General features: G+C 37.1%; 1 protein-coding gene across 7 annotated transcripts in view; it reads right to left on the bottom strand.

Annotated features, from left to right (window-relative positions):
* SPAG9 (sperm associated antigen 9) overlaps positions 1-22190 on the bottom strand; it is a 151953-nt gene that overhangs the window by 27754 nt on the left and 102009 nt on the right. For all 7 annotated transcript variants that reach the window (XM_070773266.1, XM_070773269.1, XM_070773264.1 and 4 more), the window contains 7 exons: positions 16624-16745; positions 9629-9686; positions 8485-8637; positions 7978-8029; positions 5079-5209; positions 1325-1381; positions 23-196 (listed from right to left, as the gene is read on the bottom strand). In XM_070773266.1, coding sequence (XP_070629367.1) covers positions 23-196; positions 1325-1381; positions 5079-5209; positions 7978-8029; positions 8485-8637; positions 9629-9686; positions 16624-16745 — 747 coding nt within the window. The remainder of the gene's footprint in view (positions 1-22; positions 197-1324; positions 1382-5078; positions 5210-7977; positions 8030-8484; positions 8638-9628; positions 9687-16623; positions 16746-22190) is intronic.

Raw genomic sequence — 22190 nt, 5'->3', positions numbered from 1 at the left:
CATTAGTCTGGAAAATACTTACTCTTCGCTAAGGAAATCAAAGGCTCTGGACTTATCCCCAGGGAGTTGAGATAAGGTGCTGCTTCTTTTCTTGACGGAAGGCGTAACGTGAGAGGTTGGTGCATTGTACTTCAGATTAACTGGTGGTTCGGGCTTCTTAGTAGTGTTACTTGAGGAGCTGAAAAGTCGGCTGAAACTAAAAGGAAAGTAAGAGAGAATGTGTGTGTGCGGTGTGTGTATGTATCACACGCATGCTTAAGAACAAGCCACAATTCTTCACAATTTCCAGAGTTTTTACAAGGCAATGAGTTAGAAACTAGCAAAAAGACTTTTTGTAGTAACACACTGGAGCCTTAGCAATAATTCACAGCCAAACTCAGACATTCAGGAAAGAGAAACCATTGCCTACAACGGCAAATCCCTGTTCTTTAATTAGTAACTCTCATAATGAAAGGAAGAAGCTCTTGAGTACAGAGACCTTCTCATAATGAAGAAAGACAGTTCCTTTAGCCAGCCAGTGGTTGTTAAACAGCAAGGTACAGCTGTGTGGTTTGAACAGAAGCTTAGTAAGCAACCTCTAAAAATAGTGATCAAGTACTAGAACACATATTACCATTTTACCACACATCTTATACATTTCCTTACTAACCTCAATTTAAGTAACTATTTTTTCACATTCACTCAAAAAGAAAAAAAAAAAAACACCTTATTTCTATTAAATAGCAGATTCCTCAAAAAGGGGTAAGTTTTAAACACAATAAAAGCATAGTACTTCTGGCACAAACGCAGTTCAAGTCCAAAGCACAAACATACACACACTACTCAAACCCCAAGAACACTAAATTTCTGATCTTCGCTCTCTAAATTTTCTTACAATCACACAACCAATGAATCAGTAAGTTATTTAATGGGGATCTAGGAAATCATCAACTCTAAAAATAATTCCCCATTATTCTATTTAATTGAGCAGAGGATGCCACCAAATGCACAACCAACATGATGCAGCTTACGATAACACTAATTTTTTTGTCCTCAAGAACAGCCTTACCGAGCTGGCATACTACATACCAAAAAGAAAAAATTCAGTTTATCAAAATCAATCTTTGATATATGGTAAAACCAATACAATATTGTAAAGTTAAAAAATTAAATTAAATTAAAAAAAAAAGAAAGAAACTGCATTTAAAAAAAAGTACAGTTTAGCTATATACCCTAATTTAAAAAGGAAAGTAAGAAGAAATAATTTGTGAAAACAGATTGATTCTAATCTTCTTTGTCTCAGAGTGCTGCTATCTAATGTCTTCATGTGACTTTAGATACTTACAACTGCCAAATGCTTGACCTTTTCTTCTCCTGCATGGCTGGATTTTCTCTTGACGCACTACATGGAAAGGGAGAAGGAAAGAAAAGGAGGGAGAGAGATGAAATGAATGTGTCATCAGTGAGACGGTCTAGCTTTCTATCTAAACAACCAGGGACCCAAGAAGCTCATGAAATACCTGGAGAATCAACAAGTTTAATAAAAAATTACTCTGACCTATATGTGTCAGTCAGTCTGTTAAGGCCAACACAACTAATAATACTGAAATCCCATCCCTTCCTCAAGAGCTCAGACTACTGATAGAGAAAAAATTGCTATCTGTGCAGGACAGACAATCAACAAGCCTGAATGTTAATGTTTATATTTTTTATTGATGAGATATCCTCCAACTTTCCTTCTTATTAGGTTGGTACAAAAGTAATAGCAGGGTTGCATTGTTGAAACTTGCTGTTTGATATTGGAATACATTCTTAAATAAATGTGGTCATGTTATACATCATTTTAATGTGCATTTCTTGCTTTATGCTTTTTTTGTTAATGACTTTTTACTGTTTATATTTATTTTGGACTAGGGAAATGATATTAGACAAAAAGCAAATTTGAATGATTTTTTTATTCGAGTTCAAAATGGGTCGTAAAGCAGCGGAGACAACTTGTAACATCAACAATGTATTTGGCGCAGGAACTGCTTGCTAATGAACACACAGTGCAGTGGTGGTTCAAGAAGTTTTGCAAAGGAGACAAGAGCCTGAAGATGAGGAGCATAGTGGCTGGCCATCGGAAGCTGACAACGACCAACACAGAGCAATCACTGAGCTGATTCTCTTACAAGTACATGAGAAGTTGCCGAGGAATTCAACGTCAACCATTCTACGGTCATTTGGCATTTGACACAAACTGGAAAGGTGAAAAAGCTCAGTAAGTAGGTGTAACATGAGCTGGCCAAAAATCAAAAACATGGTCATTTTGAAGTGTTGTCTCCTCTCATTCTGTGCAACAACGATGAACTATTTCTTGAAGGGATTGACATGCGACGAAAAGTAGATTTTATATGACAACTGGCGACAGACCAGCTCAGTGATTGGACTGAGAAGAAGCTCCAAATCACTTCCCAAAACCAAACCTGCACCAAAAGAAAAAGTCATGGCCACTATTTGGTGGTTTGCTGCCAGTGTGATCCATTACAGCTTTCTGAATCCTGGCGAAACCATTACATCTCAGAAGTATGCTCAGCAAATCAATGAGATGCACCAAATACTGCAATGCCTGCAACCAGTATTGGTCAACAGAAAGGGCCCGATTTTTCTCCATGACAACACCTGACGGCGTGTCACACAACCAATGCCTCAAAAGTTGAACAAACTGAAGTTTAGTATCATCCGCCATATTCACCTGACCTCTGCCAAACTGACTACCACTTCACACATGTTGACAACTTTTTGCAGGAAAAGTGCTTCCACAACCAGCAGGATGCAGAAAATGCTTTCCAAGAGTTCGCTGAATCCCGAAGTACAGATTTTTACACTACAGGAATAAACAAACTTGTTTTTCATTGGCAAAAATATGTTGACTGTAATGGTTCCTATTTTGATTAATAAAGATGTGTTTGAGCTTAGTTATAATGATTTAAAAGTCACAGTCTGAAACTGTAATTACATTTGCATCAACCTAATATTAAAATACTGCATTGTAAATCTCTGTCTCTACATAAAGATATTGTTTGTCTTATATTTCCAGTTCTCAAAAACTAGCTTGTAACTTCATTGTTCTAATGGGTCATTTTTCACAGGACTAACTTTTCCATCACTGAAAAGCTGACCAGGAAAGAAAATAAACTGGACTGATTAGGTAATTAGGCAAATTTTTTTTTTTTTTTTTTAAAGGGCACTGCAAACTTATTTAGTATGGCTGTAAGGATTTTGCCATCACTGTCAGAGCTCCCTTTTCTGTTTTTTTTTTTTTTGACTAATTTTAAAACATCTTTTAATTCAATGGAGAAAGTTACCATTTTTTTTTCACTTGTTGACTACCATTTGGCTGTGAAAATTAAAAATAGTAATAAAAAGTGGAGCCTGACTATATGTCTCAGTTGTTAAACTATTTACTTATTATTTATTCAAAATCTCTTTATTAAAAGAAGGTGTTTAAGAACATATTTGTTAGTATATTGGTTTCTTTGTCCAATAAGTAAAGATAAGATACTAATCAGGCTTTCCTGGTGGCTCAGTGGTAAAGAATCCACTTGCCAATGCAGGAGACATGGGTTCGATCCCTGGGTTAGGGAAGATCCCCTGGAGGAGGGCATGGCAACCCACTCCAGTATTCTTGGCTGGGAAATCCCATGGACAGAGGAGCCTGGTGGGCTACAGCCCGTGGAACTGCAGAAGAGTCAGGTATGACTTAGTGACAAAAACATCAAGACACTACTTATCTTCTTCCTTCTTAGCAGTTATAAGAAATTACAACTTTTGAAAACTGTGAATGTGCTATATAAAATGTTTCATTCATTACTATTAAGTAAAGAATATAATCATAAGGAAGTGAAAGTGGTAGTTAGAAAATACTTTCATAAAGTTTAAAACAATGGGTCAGTGTGTACTGTTACTGGTGTATCTGATGTGACCATCCAAACTGAAAAATATGGGCAAATTAGGGGGCAATTAGTTTACAAACTTTTCATGAACTCTTTAAAATGGAAGTAACAAACACTGTTACTGAGGATATGACCATTAGAGGGCAGCATTAATAAGTAAGATCCAACTGACAAAGGTGTCAGTGGAAGGTTGCTTTTATACAGGACTAGTCAGAAAGGAGAAAAAAAATCAGGACTATTTTACAGGAAGACATTGAGTAAGAATGATTTTGTTTCTTATGTTGAATATTTTACAGGAAGACATTGAGTAAGAATGATTTTGTTTCTTATGTTGAAAATGAAAATTTTATCTCTTCCTGACATTATTGTAAAAGTAGTGTCAGTTTCTATATTCTTTTAAAAAACGACTGATGAAAGAAATGTTCACATATTGAGGTATGGAGAAGTATTCTGGCTTATACATCCTTTAACTGAAATGTTATGCTAACTTAAATGCCTATTTGTGGACTATCAAACATATATTATACATATGCTTTAATTATTAAAGAAAAGGGTGCACTGACCAGAAGTAAAGAATGTCTATGTTAAAAAAATAAAAGATGAAATGCCTCCCTTCCTGGGACACCAATGCTGATACTCAGGTCCTTTGATGGTAAGCTCCCTTTCCAGGTGGCAAGAGCATATTGCCTTACCGTGTACACGCTGATCTGGTGTTTTAGAAACCCTGAAGGAATGTTTCCCTGACTTGGTTGATTTTGCTTGTTCTGACAAGATATAAAAGTGAGCTGAAAACCACACATCTCTCAGTTATCAGAGAGGCTCTCTCCCAGGTTACAGTCCTCCATTTGGCACCAAAAAAACTCTTCCATTTCAATTATAGATTGTCTATTGATTATTTTCGTCGACAGACTACTCAACTGCCTTTGAGAGGTTGTGGGAATAGTGGGAGCCTCCAAGAGGCTCTACTGGCCCAAAAGGCACCCACTTCATCACATTCTGTTTCTAATTGCCAGCGTTTCTTTAGACCTTTCCTAGTAAACAGAGCAAGGGCTTGGATCCCCAAGGGAAGACTCCAGTTGTGAACAAAGAAATGAATATTAGTAAACAGTCAGAAACCTAATAAACAATTAGCAGAAAAACACCAGAGGTACTTCTCATACAAACCGAATCATCTCTGTCCATCGAACAGCTTCCTGAAGCTCCATCAATCTCTCTTTATATTGGTTTCTCTCCATTAGAACTCGGGCCATTTCTACTCTAGTAAACCGCTTCCTTTGGGCTGTGGGAATATCACTCTGTAACGAAAAGAAGACTGCAGATCACTCTGGGAGCCTGTATCTGTTTTGGTCTTATAGCTCAGACTTAGGTAAAAATTTTAATTTGACTCCTTAATTTTAATATATTAACTTACAGAAAACTGGTCTTACAAAAATAAAATCAATAAAGAGAAAATTACTTATGACTGAAAAGTAGATGATAGAATTTCTAAACAAATACAAGTATCTGAATGTATTATAAAGGAAATAAATACAAAGAATAGTGCAGATATTTTGAAGGAAACTAAAAAAAGCTGTTATCTCTATAGATTTAATATGCTCACCTGGAAAGCTGTTATCACAACAGTATCTTAAATTCATGTTCTATATAACAAATGCTAGTTATTCAGAAATTAGTTACAAGTAAGTTCCAAAAGGGGTACATTTATCTCAAACAACCGATCTATACACATACTCAAAGCCACCGAAAAGCATAAAAACATGTTGGCTAGTTATCAAGGTACCCAATGCTGGGAGTCACTAAAACACCAAAGAAATATAAAATAAATGTAAGATGGAGATAACTGTATTAACTAGAATTATTATTAGGGAAGGTAAGAAATATGAGTATGGTCAGATCCCAAAGGGAGTTGTTCAAACTTCCTTCTACTGCTGATTTCTTTCCAAAGGCTCTCCTGGAAAGGAAGGTTGGTTTAACCATTGGGCTTTTGTTTTGCTAAGTGGAGTATGCACATTTTGAATCAAAGCTGAAAGGCATGGGACAGTAAGATAAGAGCTGAGCTTAGCCTTCAGTTTCCTCTTCATCCTCCTGCCATAGAACCTGACCTCTCCTTTAAAAAAAAAAAAAAGTCAAACAGCAAATGAGTAAAGGATTTTGAGTTTGCAACACAGCAACCCCACTACTATCTATATACTCTGGAAAAATTAGGAGACTCTCACTGCAATGGTCATAACAGCACTGTTTGCAGTACTAAAAAGCTGAAAATAACCAAAATATTCACTTACAGAAAAACAAATACATAAATTATAGTACATTGATATAATGGGATATTATAAAGCAGTGAACATGAATGAATTATATGCCACTATACAACTAGGGTAAATATAAAAAACATAATATTGAAAAATAAAAGCAAGTCTTCAAGACTAAATACATATAAAACACAAAAACAATGAAAATTAAGCCACAGCTAATAGAGATACATATGTGTGTGATACAATAAAATTATTTTTCTTTCAAGTTAATAAAATGGTAAGTATAAGATAGTAGTATCCTCCAGGGGAAGAGCATAGCATAGCTTCAGTGTTTGATAATGTCTTAGTTCTTAAACAGTGGGTTCATAATGTTAATTTATTATAATGTTAATGTTATTACATAACCTACATATACAGCATATATTTTACATCTATCAAATATCATATAAAAGCACAAATAAGAGATTGAATGGGGCACCAAACAATCATTCTGATCAGGACATCCATATGTCTCAAGTCTGATACTTAAGCAGCAAACACCTATTATAGGGATGATAACCTAGTTAACAACAGAATAACTAGGATGCTAACACTGGCAAGAAGTTCATATTTATTCTTTTGTATTTATATGTTGAAAACAATATGGGCTAATTGCTTATAAAGTTGATAGACATCTTTTTATGTTTAATACCATTAAATTTTTTATTACTAAAGCTTTCATATATTTCTAAGTTAAAATTGGAAACAAAACAAACAACAAACAAAAAAAACTCCAAAATGCTCCAGCTAGCTCTTGAGCTTGAACATGCAAACACAAGTGAGAGTACAAAGCCACAGAGGAAAACCGAGAGTGTGCAGAGCTAGAAAGCTTACCACCTGGATAGTACACAGGAGCATGATCTGTCCTATTCATGATCACAAACCTGATTCTGACTTTTGGACACCACCCTTACGGCAGAAAATGAAGAAGAACTAAAGAGCCTCTTGATGAAAGTGAAAGAGGAGAATGACAAAGTCAGCTTAAAACTCAACATTTAGAAAACTAAGATCATAGCACCTGGTCCCATCACTTCATGGCAAATAGATGGGGAAACAAAGGAAACAGAGACAGACTTTATTTTGGGGGGCTCCAAAATCAGTGCAGATGGTGACTGCAGCCATGAAATTAAAAGATGCTTGCTCCTTGGAAGAAAAGTTATGACCAACCTAGACAGTATATTAAAAAGCAGAGACATTATTTTGCCAACAAAGGTCTGTCTAGCCAAAGCTATGGTTTTTCCAGTAGTCATGTATGGATGTTGAGAGTTGGACTATAAAGAAAGCTTAGTGCCGAAGAATTGATGCTTTTGAATTGTGGTGTTGGATAAGACTCTTGAGAGTCCCTTGGCCTGCAAGGCGATCCAATCAGTCCATCCTAAAGGAAATCAGTCCTGAATATTCATTGGAAGGACTGATGCTGAAGTTGAAGCTCCAATACTTTGGCCACCTGATGTGAAGAACTGACTCACTGGTAGAGACCCTGATGCTGGGAAAGATTGAAGGCAGGAGGAGAAGGGGATGACAGAGGATGAGATGGTTGGATGGCACTACCGACTCAATAGACATGAGTTTGAGTAAACTCCGAGAGTTGGTGATGGACAGGCAGGCCTGGCGTGCTGCAGTCCATGGGGTAGCAAAGAGTTGGGACACAACTGAGTGACTGAACTGAACTTTCATCTTTAAAGTGATATATCCAAAGCTTAATTAACAAGATTTCCCCAAAATACCAGAATGGCAAGGTAAGAAAAACAAGTTCAAAATTATAAACCTACATCATCATCATCTTTTGCTTTTTGCTTTGCATCTTCAACTTCTGCACGAGCTCTAGTAGAGGGGAAAAAAAACAAAACATGTTATTCAAGTTGACTTCAACTTTTTAAAGAATAGAGAATAGGTCAAAAATTTTAACTACCGTTAAATGATTATTTTTCTTTTTTCAAACAGAGTATTTAGCTGCTTTCATTTAAGGGAACATTATTATAGCACTGTTGTCAGAAAACCAGGTATTAAAGAAAAATAATGAATGTTTACAGTTTCCTGATTAGCAACATCTGAACAGTCTAACTTCTTTCACAATCCTGACATACACAAAAAATTGTAATAGTCAATAAATGGGAGGGTCTGTTCAGAGAAGACGCAATCAGCCGGGCACTTAAGCCTATCCCAGGCAGTCCTGTGTCCTTTGTGACCTGAGAGGACTAGAGGCAGCAGTCTTGTTACAATCCCGGTGGTACACTGGCAATGCTTGTTTGGTTTAGAACAACATTGTAAAAACTTACTTCCTAAGCTCTTCTTCCAATTCTTTGTTCTTTTCCTCCAGCTTCAGCTTGGCTTGTTTCACAGCCTCCAGCTCCCCTTGCAGCACATCTTTCTCACAGGTAAGTTCATCTACTTTTGCTATCAAGTCATTCTTCACTACATTCAAGGCATTTCTAATAAACACATATTTAAAAAGCACCATTACAAATAAATATTCTATCTTTAAGCTTATTCCTCTTGTAGACTAAAGTAACTACAATAAAAAAGCTAAATAATAATTGAATGCTTCAGAGATACTCTATCTGATGTTGTCTGCAGGTTTAAAAAATAAAGCCCAAGAAGTAACGGCCTGTTTTTACTTTTCCCATTTAACCAAAGAATAAATAGATAAGGCAAGGCAGACCACCAAATTATTAAAAGTCAGAATTAAGATTAAATTTATAGCATCCATAAGGGTATTATTCTTAATAACTTCTGAAACGATACTACACAGGACTACACAGAAGATTAAGAGAAAGGCATGGACACTTGTAGGATAAAAGGAGATCAGAATCTGTTTATGGAAAAAAAAAAAAAAACCCAGAGCAATGAAACCTATCTATTAGTGAAATTAGGTCCCATTAACCATCTGCTCGGAGAAGGCAATGGTGATCCACTCCAGTACTCTTGCCTGGAAAATCCCATGGACAGAGGAGCCTGGTGGGCTGCAGTCTGTGAGGTCGCTGAGTCGGACACGACTGAGTGACTCACTTTCACTTTTCACTTTCATGCATTGGAGAAGGAAATGGCAACCCACTCCAGTGTTCTTGCCTGGAGAATCCCAGGGACGGGGGAGCCTGGTGGGCTGCCGTCTATGGGGTCGCATAGGGTCGGACACGACTGAAGCGACTTAGCAGCAGCAGCCAGAGGGAAAGAAAAGCCCACACAGCAACAAAGACCCAGCACAGCCAAAAGTAAAATAAATTTGAAATGTGAAGCGACTTAGCAGCAACAGCAACTATCTGCTTGTGTACATGCGTATGCACAAGGCCATACACAGAGAAGGGGAGGAGATAGGGTAGTAACTCTGCACTTGTACTGTGTTAAATTAAAGATGTGACATTGATACGGATGAGAAGAAAATTCAGTATCTCTTGTTCCCTGTTAAATTCTGTATATACTTACTTGGTTTCCAATAGTTGTGTATTTTCCAATATGAGATTTTCAACTTCACGACCCATTCCTATCAAAGAAAAAAGATAAAAACTTTGGAAATTAATTTATTAAAACTATATATGTAGACTTAAAACAAGCTATAGTCACAAATTTTATTTTAACATTTTATCTGTCCCTCAATAATCTCATTTTGTCTATAATTTCATTTTTATGTTTACTTGCATACATTATAAAATTATAAATAATTATCTACCACAGAACAAAGCTAAAGGTTTTCTTAAGTCTGTATTTTGCTTCTCCTAGATAATATTCCAAAATGGTGAAGACTTTTCTGCCAAATATTTTAAAAAGTAACAGGATTTAGTGGGGAAAAAAGAATAGCATTAATATGGATGAAAAATCATTTCTAAATCACACTTGATATTGTAGGCTTTTGCCTAAAAATTAGGTCTTATTAATACAGAACAGGCAGAAACAAGAAACAGAACCCCAACACAGATGAAACCTTACCAAAGAAATTATGGTCTTAAAGCCCATGCATTCCATGTAAAGCAAAAACAAAGAACAAGAGATGTTTCATGTGAGAAACAGCATGAAAATAGATACTTAATCCAACAAGTTTTATGCACGACATGAAAGACATTTGAAAGCACAATGTTATGATTTAATGCATAATGATGTGGAAAAGACAGAAATTAAGATGATTTCCTTCATTCATAAGGATGCTCTGATATGTTACTAATTCTTTTATAAAATAAACTTGAATATAATTAGAATGAAAATTCCAGATCAATAATATAAAGGTTTCTTCAAAGTGCCCTCTTTGAAACAATGTTTACTTGTCAATTTATAGAATCTTGCTTAATAACTTAATGGGTACTGTAAGGTGGGTGGTAGAATATTCAATGCAAGATCCAACATAGTGATCTTCAGGGAGAAGAAAGCTATTCAGTTTGCGACTTGTAAGAAACTGAAGAAATTAAACCACACACTAGGGAACATATCTCAAAAAGTTACAAAAACAAAGCAAAACAAAACACCGACCATTCCATGTTTCATAAGCTAATATTGGAAAATTACATACAGTGGAAGAAATAATATTCATAACCCACCTAAAAAAGGAAATATCTCTAAAGAAAACAACAAAAAATTAAAAGAGCTAACATGTCTCTTTATTTTAAAAAAGAGGTAATATTTCAAATAACTAAAAGATAATTTAAAACTCAACCAACCTGGGAATGCTAGAAGTTCTCTGCTCACTTATGGACTCCTATATTGTCTGTATAATAATTATCTCAGATATTCTCAAAGAACAAAGTACTTTCACCATGAAGAATAAGTACCAGAAATAGTAGCTTATTTAATCATCTACATATCATCCAAAAGCTGAAACTAAACACAAACTAAAACAGTTTCCAAATTCCAACTTTAAAATGAATTTGACAAGATATGTTGAAATATTTGCTTTAAACACTAACGTTAATAAAGCTATAGAGTCAAAAGAAATAGCGTTGAGGTTGGGTGAAAAAGGTTTTACAATGACTGTCTGCTAAATTCTCAAGCACATAGGGAGATAAGCATAAAAGCTGAAAAATATATGCGGGGAAAATATAGTTGAGCAGAAAAAAAATGAGAAAGCATTAATGAGAAAAGCAGCCAAGACCACCTAGCTTAAGAAGCTGTAACATTAAAGTATTTAAAAGCATACACACCAGAATATTCCCCTGGGGAAGCAGCCCAAGCAAAAAAATGAATGAGAATCTCAATTAGATTGTTTTCAGAAAGCAAGATCCATACTCATTTATTTCAAAATGAGAGAAAGGAGCCAATAAAATTGAAAAGATGTAGAGAAACCAAACATAATAAAGAATAAATATCATAAACAGGAATATTTTTGAAATATGTGTTCTATGGAAATCATCTTATAGTTTCTAGAGTTTACACATTTTCAGTGAAGACTTCTTCTAAAATCTAGCATATAAATTTAATGCATAACCAATACCATTGTCCAAAATTTTCACTTTGAAATGTATTGATAAAAATGATGACTATAAGAAAAATGTAACTTGAAGTGGCCACACTTCTATACATGTCTTCAACTAAGCATAAACTTTGGTGTAACATATTTGGAAAACTTACCCTATTAAAACAAGGAAAAAACTGCCTGACAATTTAAAAAATAAAACACATCTCATTTGTATTTTAGCACTGATTTGCAAGTTAGGTTTATAGATGGGATTCCAGATTATCTGTTGCTTCCTTGAGGAAGTATGCACAATTTTATCTATTTCTGTATGTGCATTTTCCCAAAAGTACACTCCTCTCTTACAAATTCTCCTGTGAAGGAGTTTTAATTTCAAAAGTTAAAGAAGTACAGATTTAGAGGTGAAACAAAACTGTTAGAACTATTTAACAGTCCACTCACTCAGTTGTTGTGCCATGTGCCAAAGACTCAACAGTGAGCAAAAGATATAATTGTCTAGGCCATACTGAGCTTATAGTCCAGTCAGGGAGGGAGGCACATTAAAAAACTATAATCAAGTATTATGAAGAGTTGCATAATAAATGTAGTTCTACAGGAATGCTTCCAGACAACTGAGCTTTAACTAGGAGATTGAGGCAGAACTCATAGAGGAGGGTATGCCAGTTAGTTAGAGGCAAGAAGGAGATATAGAAACAGATACATAAACTTTTTTTTTTTTTTTTAAGGAAGGAGGCAAAAAATCCTCATGACAGGTTTTGAGGGAAGTGAGAGATTTAGGATGGAGAAATGAGTTGATGGTGAGGTCATTCATTGAGTTAATACATGCTGATATAAGAACAGCCTTGGGGGACATAAAGAAATACGTTGATGAACCGAGTTTTAACTACAAAGCTCTACAAATCATCTTAGAAGAGGTCTAGAGTGCTATTTGGAAGTAACAGTCTGGTGCTATAGAAAAATCTTAGATGGAAAGAAAAAGTTTGGAGCAATGAGCCATGAAAACCCAGAAAAAACAAGAGCAAATAAGACATCCCAAACATGGAAGCAAGCCTGGACTAGGAACATCTGAAAGCTGGGCAGAGAAAGGATCCTGCAAAGACTGAAAAGAAATCATCAGAGGCAGGAAAGAATACAGAGAACTCTGATAAGACAGAACCCAAAGCAAAGACTGTTTAAAGACAAATGTTATTTGAGAAGTCATGTGAAATAACTGAGAAGGAACTGCTGGAGATAGCAAACAAGAAGGCTACTTCTGGGAAGGTTAGTGTGGGGCAGAATGACAGACTGCAGTCACACGAGGCGCAAGTGAGGCTAGGGAAATCCTGCCTGTTAAAAGCAGACACACTTTCAAGAAGTCTGCTTCATTCACTGGTATATCAATCTAGAATAGTGCCGGACACATAACAGACACCTGCCTCACTGATACTGCTGCAAAAAACCATGGCTGGAAATGGGAGGAGAGTCATCTGGTGGAAAGATATGGAATCAAAAGACGGCAGTAGTTTTATTTTAAAATGGTAAAGACCAGAACATGTTTAAATGGTAACAGGAAGAAGTTAGTTAAAATAGTGAAACTGAAAAAATAAAATTTCATCAATAGTAAGAAAATTAAAGAAAATCTCAAGAATAGGATGAATTAATGTATGATTCACAAGTTCTAGAATGTGGCCATGGGGGTAAGTGACAATAGTGAATGGAGAAAACAATCAGTGGAAATAAAGTCAAAGAATGAGATATCAGTCAAGATAAAGGACAAACTGTGGGGGATTATCTTTTTTAAACTATTAAAATTTGAAGAAAGTAATCTAAAACTGACTACATGCATAATGATTACAAAGACCAGGGAAGAGTTTTACAATAACACAATAATTGTAAAACGAATAACGAGTTATAGAAATGGACTTCTTTATCAACTGAAGACAATTTAAGGAACTCTGGGAAACAATTTTACCAGTTTAACCATGTTCCAGTTTGTGAGTATTACAATGCAGTTACTATTGCTGAATAAAACAGAAAAGAAGCCAAGGAACAACTATGTGCATTGGAGGTTTCATTTAATATTTTTGACCAAAAGTATTCATATAGGCTTAAATCACTTAAGGTAACATATGAAAACTTCAACTCTGGAACATTTTCCAGGTAAATATATAAATATCTGCAAAAGGGCTTAAAACACAGTAGTTTACAGTTTATTTCTTTTTTTCAAAGTAGAAAGGAAATCAGGATTTTGTTTTAAGCCATTTATTATGCTTAATTTTCTGACTTAAAGAATGGAAACTTTTGGAAAAATATTTCATTTAAAAGATAACAATTATTTCTAAGCTTTATGTGGCTTCTTACATCTTTACAAGAAAGTTAAGTTTAGGGCCACCAACCTCAATAATGATATTATTCAATACTGGATTATAAGGAAGCAGAGGGTAAAAAGTACTTCAGTCTGGCAAATTACAAAGGGGAAACATGAAGGAATTTTTTGAGAGGTGATACATATTAATTCTGGTGGTGGCTCTACAATTCTATGCATTTGTCAAAACAAAAAACTGTGCTTTACTATATATAAATTTGAGAATGTGTTTAAACATTAAAAATTCTTTTTTCTAACTTTTTTTGCATCTGTTCCTCAATTTTGGCAGGAAATCAGTTTCTTATATCAAATCTTAAAAGGAACTTTTCATGCACAATTTAATGTTAACAAAGTTAGAGCATAAATTTAAATGTAAAAACGGAGTGCTTCTTAAGAATTCATCCTTAAGATATCCTTGAAAAATGCAAGTCCATTCAAAGCTTCCAATGTTTTACTTAGTGGTGGGAGTCTATACCTAATTTTATTAATGTACTTTCAATCTCTCTTACTTTAAGTAAGCCTATGGGCTCTGTGTAGACACAAACTGTGTTTCCTTCAAAAAATACTTATTGAGGACATAACTGGTAATCGATGAATTTGACATAAATGAATGCAAGCAACACCTCTCTGTATCCACAAGACTGACAAACAGCACCTTTTAAGAACAGTGTAATCTATACCGAATTACTAAGGGATACAAAAAATGTTTGGAGACCAGAATCCATTCCAAAGGCATAAATTTTTAATACTATAATGTATTAAATTTCTATAAGGTCTTAAGTTATAAAGAAAGGCACATCAAAGCTAATTGACAGGAGTCAGATTCATGTAAACTTTTTTTTTTTTTTTTGACCTCATGGTGCAACTTGCAAGATCTTAGTTTACCAACTAGGAACCGAACCTATGTCCCCCGCAGTGGAAGTACAGAGTCTTAACCATTGGACCCTCAGGGAAATCTCATTCATGTAATTATTGTTCAAAGAAACTTTAAAGATCACTTAGAGCAGTTGAAAACTTTTTGTGTAAAGGCCCAGATGGTGAATATTTTAGGCTTTGTAAACCACATAATCCCTGTTAGGGACAACTTAACTCTGCTATTGTGGGGCAAAAGCAACTACTGTGTGTGGGTGTCTGTGTGGGTGGGTGTCTGTCTCGGGGGGTGTGTGTGTGTGTGTGTGTGTGTGTGTGTGTGTGGGTGTGTGGGTGTGGGTGTGTCTGTGTGGCTGTGTGTGTGTGTTCCATCCTGACCAACTCTTTGAGACCTATGGACTGTAGCCCACCAGGCTGCTCTATCCATGGGATTTTCCAGGCAAGAATACTGGAGTGGGTTGCCATTTCCTCCTCCAGGGGATCCTCCTGACCCAGGGATTGAACCTGCATCTCTTGCATCTCCTGCATTGCCAGGCAGATTCTTTACCACTGTGCCACCTGGGAAGCCCAAAATCAAAGATAAAACGTTTTTTTAAAAAAAATTTGTGGCTGTGTCCCAATAAAACTTTATTTGTACACACAAATAATCCAGGAGTCGCAGCCTATCCAACCCCTGAATTAGAGCTCAAGTCTTTCTTTTTATACACAAAGAAACTAATGCCCAGAGAGGTTAAGATATTTGGCAAAGGTCATTCACTCCCTGGTGGCTCAGCGGTAAAGAATCTGCTTGCCAATGCAGGAGACCAGGGTTCAATCCATGCGTTAGGAAGATCCCCTGGAGAAGGAAATGGCAATCCACTCCAGTATTCTTGCCTGGGAAATCCCATGGACAGAGGAGCCTGGCAGGCTATAGTCCATGGGGTCGCAAAGAGTCAGACAAGACTTAGCGGCTGAACAACAACAACAAACCAGATCAATAGTAGAAGAGCCAAATACAGTATCCTTTTCAAACCAGATAATCTTCAACAACACAAACTCTAACGTATTTCTCAAGAAGCTGAAACAGAATACTCTGAAATCTTAGAAAAGTCAAGTGAATTTAATGAACTCTATTTAAGCCAGGAAGTAACTATCCATCAATCCATAAAATCTATACATCTATATATAACCACATATATACATATATCACTGTGTTTCTTATATGTAATACTGTTCTCAGAACACAGCAGGAAGGAGTTCAATAAATTGTGTATGTGAATTTAAAATACAAACTAAAAAGTAATTCAATTCTAAATGCATCCATATGCGAAGACATTTTCATTTAAAACTTTCATGACTTCAAAGAATACATTCCTACTAATTACTTAAAAGCACAATAACTCTGCCCCACTGGACAGTTAGGGACTTTTTTTCTCTTAAGTTTATTTTTGATTGTGCTGGGTCCTTGATGTGCAGGCTTTTCTCTAGTTGCGGGCGAGCAAGGGCTACCCTCTAGTTGTAGAGCACAAGCTTCTCGCTGTGGTGGCTTCTCCTGTTGTGGAGTCTGGGCTCTAAGGCACACGGGTTTCAGTAGTTGCGGCATGGGGGCTCAGCAGTTGCGGCCCCCAGGCTTAGTTGCTTTGTGGCACATGGGATCTCCCCAGATCAGAGATCAGACCAGGGTCTCTTGCATTGGCAGGCGGATTCTTTACCACTGAGCCACCAGGGAAGCCCCAGTTAGGGACATTTTTAAGAAATGTTCCATCATATCATTTAAAAAATCTATTTTTAAAACAGTATGATACTATTTCAGATAAACTATCATACCTAGTAAATCTGCTCCTTCATCCACATCTCCAATTAGACCTGAACCAGCTGAAGACAGTTCTTCAAAGAGAGATTCTGTATTGCGATCAAAAGCTTTGTTCTCTATGCCTTTGGTGGGAGTGCTAGGCAACAAAAACAAAACCAAATCAACAGATATGTCAAAGATGTTTTTAACAGTGCAAAATGAATACAAAAGGCTAAGTTACATAAGAATTTTTAACCTGTAATATTTAATATAAAATATAATTTAAAAGAATTTCTCACAGGTTTCCTAAGAAATTTTCATTATATTCCACGGAGAGAACTAGTGAAGAAAATACAGAATGTTTTTGTGGTCAGATCCTAGCAGACACAAACAAAACCAGCAGCTAAGAGAGAGCGCTATTCTGCATTGTTCAGGCGGTGGTCTAAGTCCTTTCCTATATTACCTTGTTAAAACTACATCTGCTCTACAAAAGAGCTGCTGCTCTTATCCCAGCTTTACAGAAGAGCAAACTAAAGAGGTTACGGAATTTGCCAAAATCATCCAGCAAATAAGTCAAACAGGCAGAACTCAAACCTAGGCAGCCAGGCTTCAGAATCCATGATCTTTACCATGATCTGTGTTATCTGGATATAAACTGGAACGGCCATTTTATTTCTCTTTTAAGGGCAACTTGGCAAGATCTACTAAAATTTAAAATGCAAATACCCAGTGACCAAGGACTTGATGTCTAAAATACTCCTACAGGGAATTCCCTGGTGGTCCACTGGTTAGGACTTGGCACTTTCACTGTGGTGGCCCAGGTCAGGGAACTAAGATCCTGCAAGCACTGTGGTATGGGAAAAAAAGATTTTTTTTTAAATAAAAAATCCTACAAAAGCTCTGTCACAAGAAGGCAATTATGTATGTAAAAGGATGGTCAGCGCAGCAAAAGTTGAAACAACCTAAGTGATCATTAAAAGGGCACAGATGAAATAAGTTACGTATACATCTAAAAGTTTAAAATTTTAACTTTAAAAACATTAAAATAGAGCTTCAAAAATGAAAGAAACCCATTATAATGAAGTGCTTTCTAAAAAGCAAGTTGTAATACAGTGCAGGTAGGCCCTTTTTGAAGCGGTATGGGAGAATGGGGAAATGTGAGTGTCTAAGCATTAATGTAACATTAACAGAAAAAAGTCTGCACAAGATTTCCAGTTAAATATGGTGGAGATAGTAATTTATCACGCAATAATTCAAAAATGCAACTTAAATGACAGTAAAAAGTATCTGCCCACAAGGACAGAGGGAACAGAAAAAGAACCTACAGCACACACAACATGAACAAAACTCTGTAAGATGGAAAACATGTGGGTAAACACTAGAAACTTATTTAACTGACCAGACTAAGCTGAAACTCAACCCAGCAGTGTTTAGAGAGAAAGCATGCACCCAAATTCATGAAAAGCTTAGGAACTGACGTAACCAGCAATCTGCAGACAGAAATACACAAGAGAAACATTAAGATAGAGGGATGGAATGAAAGTAAGTACAAGAAGCAGTGTAAGAACCTAAATCCAACCCTCCAGAGCACTGAGACCTCCATTTTCCTGGATTACTCCCTGAACAACTGAAGCCAAGGTCAAATGTTATAGGCAGAAAACTGAAGAATCAATATCATTTACTTGTTGTTCACTTGCTAAAGTCATGTTTAACTCTTGGTGATCTGAAGGACTGTAGCCCACGAGACTCCTGGACATGGGATTTTCCAGGCCAGTATACCAGAGTGGGCCGCCATTTCCTACTCCAGAGGGTCTTCCCAGCTGAGGTAAAGAACCCGTGTCTCTTAGGCCTCCTGCATTGGCAGGTAGATTCTTTACAACAAACGCCAAAACTCTGTTGTTGTTCAGTCGCTCAGTTGTGTCCAACTCTTTGCAACTCCATAGACTGCAGGACATGAGGCTTCCCTGTCCTTCCCCGTCTCTCAGAGTTTGCTCAAACTCATATCCATTGAGTTGATGATACCATCCAACTATTTTATCCTCTGCTGCCCGCTTCTCCTTTTGCCTTCAATCTTTTACAGCATCAGGGTCTTTTCCAATGAGCAGTTCTTTGTATCAGGTGGCCAAAGTATTGGAGCTTCAGCTTCAGCATCAGTCCTTCCAGTGAATATTCAGGGTTGATTTCCTTCAGGATTCACTTCTTTGATCTGCTAGTAGTCCAAGAGACTTTCAAGAGTCTACTCTAGCACCAAAATTCAAAGACATCAGTTCTTCAGGGCTCAGTCTTCTTTATGACCGAACTCTCACATCCATACATGACTACTGGAAAAACCAAAGCTTTGACTATACAGATCTTTGTTGGCAAAGTGATGTCTTTGCTTTTTAACATGTTGTCTAGGTTTCTCATAGCTTTCCTTCCAAGCAACAAAAGTGTTTTAATTTCATGACTGCAGTCACCATCCACACTAAATTTTGGAGCCCCCCCAAAATAAAACCCATCACCGCTTCCACTTTTTCCCTTTCTGTTTGCCATCAAGTGATGGGACTGCATGCCATGATCTTAGTTGGATGTTGAGTTTCAACTCAACTTTTTCACTCTCCTCTTTCACCCTCATTAAAAGCCTCTTTAGTTACTCTTCACTTTCTGCCATTACAGGGATATAATCTGCATATCTGCTGTTGATATTTCTCCCAGTATTCTTGATTCCAGCTTGCAATTCATCCAGACCAGCATTTCGCATGATGTACTCTGCATGTAAGTCAAATAGGGTGACAATATATAGCACTGTAGTACTCCTTTCCTAATTTTGAACCTGTCCGTTGTTCCATTTAAAGTTGTAGCTGTTGCTTCTTGACTCACTTACAGGTTTCTCAGGAGACAGGTATGGTGGTCTGGCACTCCCATCCCTTTAAGATTTGCCACAGTTTGTTCTGATCCACACAAAGGCTTTAGGGCAGTCAGTGAAGCACGAGTATAGATGTTCTGTTGGGATTCCCTTGCTTTCTGTATGATCCAGCTAATGTTGGCAATTTGATCTCTGGTTCCTCTGCCTTTTCTAAACCCAGTTTGTACATCTGGAAGTTTTCAGTTCAGTTCAGTCGCTCAGTTGTGTCCAACTCCTTGTGAACCCATGGACTGCAGCACGCCAGGCCTGGTCCATTACCAACTCCTGGAGTTTACTCAAACTCACGTCCATCGGGTTGGAGATGCCATGCAACTATCTCATCCTCTGTCATCCCCTTCTCCTCCTGCCTTCAATCTTCCCCAGCATCAGGGTCTTTCCCAATGAGTCAGTTCTTCACATCATGTGACCAAAGTATTGGAGTTTCAGCTTCAGCATCAATCCTTCCAATGAATATTTAGGACTGATTTCCTTTAGGATGAACTGGTTGGATGTGCTTGATATCCAAGGGATTCTCAAGAGTCTTATCCAACACCACAGTTCAAAAGCATCAATTCTTCAGTGCTCAGGTTTCTTTATAGTCCAACTCTCACATCCATATGTGACTACTTGAGAAAACCATAGCTTTGACTAGATGGATCTTTGTTGGCAAAATAATGTCTCTGCCTTTTAATATGCTGTCTAGGTTGATCCTAACTTTTCTTCCAGGGAGCAAGCATCTTTTTATTTCATGACTGCAGTCACCATCTGCAGTGATTTTGGAGCCCCCAAAAATAAAGGCTGTCACTGTTTCCCCATCTATTTGCCATGAAGAGATGGGACCAGATGCCATGATCTTAGTTTTCTGAATGTTGAGCTTTAAGCCAACTTTTTCACTCTCCTCTTTCATTTTCATCAAGAGGCTCTTTAGTTCTTCTTCACTTTCTGCCATTAAGGTGGTGTCATCTGCATGTCTGAGGTTATTGATATTTCTCCAAGCAATCTTTATTGCAGCTTGCGCTTCATCCAGCCTGGAGTTTCTCATGATGTAATCAGCATATAAGTTAAATAAGCAGGGTGACGATATACAGCCTTGATGTTGGAACCAGTCTGTTGTTCTATGTCCACTTCTAACTGTTGCTTCCTGACCTGCATACAAATTTCTCAAGAGGCAGGTCAGGTGGTCTGGTATTCCCATCTATTTCAGAATTTTCCAGTTTGTTGTGATCCAAACAGTCAAAGGATTTGGTGTAGTCAATAAAGCAGATGTTTTACTGGAACTCTCTTGCTTTTTCAATGATCCAACGGATGTTGGCAATTTGATCTCTGGTTCCTCTGCCTTTTCTAAATCCAGCTTGAACATCTGAAAGTTCAAGGCTCACGTACTATTGAAGCCTGGCTTGGAGAATTTTGAGCATTACTTTACTAGTGTGTGAGATGAGTGCAATTGTGTGATAGTTTGAGCATTCTTTGGCATTGCCTTTCTTTGGGATTGGAATGAAAGCTGACCTTTTCCAGTCTTGTGGCCACAGCTGAGTTTTCAAAATTGCTGGCAATACTGAGTGCAGTACTTTTGCAGCATCATCTTTTAGGATTTGAAATAGCTCAACTGGACTTCCATCACCTCCATAGCTTTGTTCATAATGATGCTTCCTAAGGCTCACTTTACTTCACATTCAAGGATGTCTGGCTCTAGGTCAGTGATCATACCATTGTGATTATCTGGGTCATGAAGATCTTTTTTGTATAGTTCTTCTGTGTATTCCTGCCACCTCTTCTTAATATCCTCTGCTTCTGTTAGGTCCATACCATTTCTTTGCCCACCTTTGCATGAAATGTTCCCATGGTATCTCTGATTTTCTTGAAGAGATCTCTAGTCTTTCCCATTCTATTGTTTTCTTCTATTTCTTTGCACTGATCACTGAGGAAGGCTTTCCTATCTTTCCTTGCTATTCTTTGGATCTCTGCATTCAGATGGATATATCTTTCCTTATCTCCTTTGCCTTTAGCCTCTCTTCTTTTCTCAGATATTTGTAAGGCCTCCTCAGACAGCCATTTTGCCATTTTGCATTTCTTTTTCTTGGGGATGGTCTTGATTCCTGTCTCCTGTACAACATCGTGAACCTCCATCCATAGTTCTTCAGGCACTCGGTCTATCAGATCTAATCCCTTGAATCTATTTCTCACTTCCACTGTATAATCATAAGGGATTTGATTTAGGTCATACTTGAATGGTCTAGTGGTTTTCCCTACTTTCTTCAATTTAAGTCTGAATTTGGCAATAAGGAGTTCATGAGCTGAGCCACAGTCAGCTTCTGGTCTTGTTTTTGCTGACTGTATAGAGCTTCTCCATCTTTGGCTGCAAAGAATATAATCAATCTGATTTCCGTATGGATCATCTGGTGATGTCCATGTGTACAGTCCTCTCTTGTGTTGTTGGAAGAGGGTGTTTGCTATGACCAGTGCGTTCTCTTGGCAAAACTCTATTAGCCTTTGCCCTGCTTCATTCGGTACTCCAAGGCCAAATTTGCCTGTTACTCCAAGTATTTCTTGACTTCCTACTTTTGCATTCCAGTCTCCTATAATGAAAAGGACATCGTTTCTGGACTTGAGTTCTAGAAGGCCTTGTAGGTCTTCTTACAACTGTTCAACTTCAGCTTCTTCAGCATTAGTGGTTGGGGCATAGACTTGGATTACTGCGGTACTGAATGGTTTGCCTCG

Source organism: Bos indicus, chromosome 19, assembly GCF_029378745.1.
Source record: "Bos indicus isolate NIAB-ARS_2022 breed Sahiwal x Tharparkar chromosome 19, NIAB-ARS_B.indTharparkar_mat_pri_1.0, whole genome shotgun sequence".
Classification (NCBI taxonomy): Eukaryota; Metazoa; Chordata; class Mammalia; order Artiodactyla; family Bovidae; genus Bos; species Bos indicus.
Note: the sequence above shows the minus strand (reverse complement) of the source record. Positions and strands in the feature narration are given on the sequence as shown.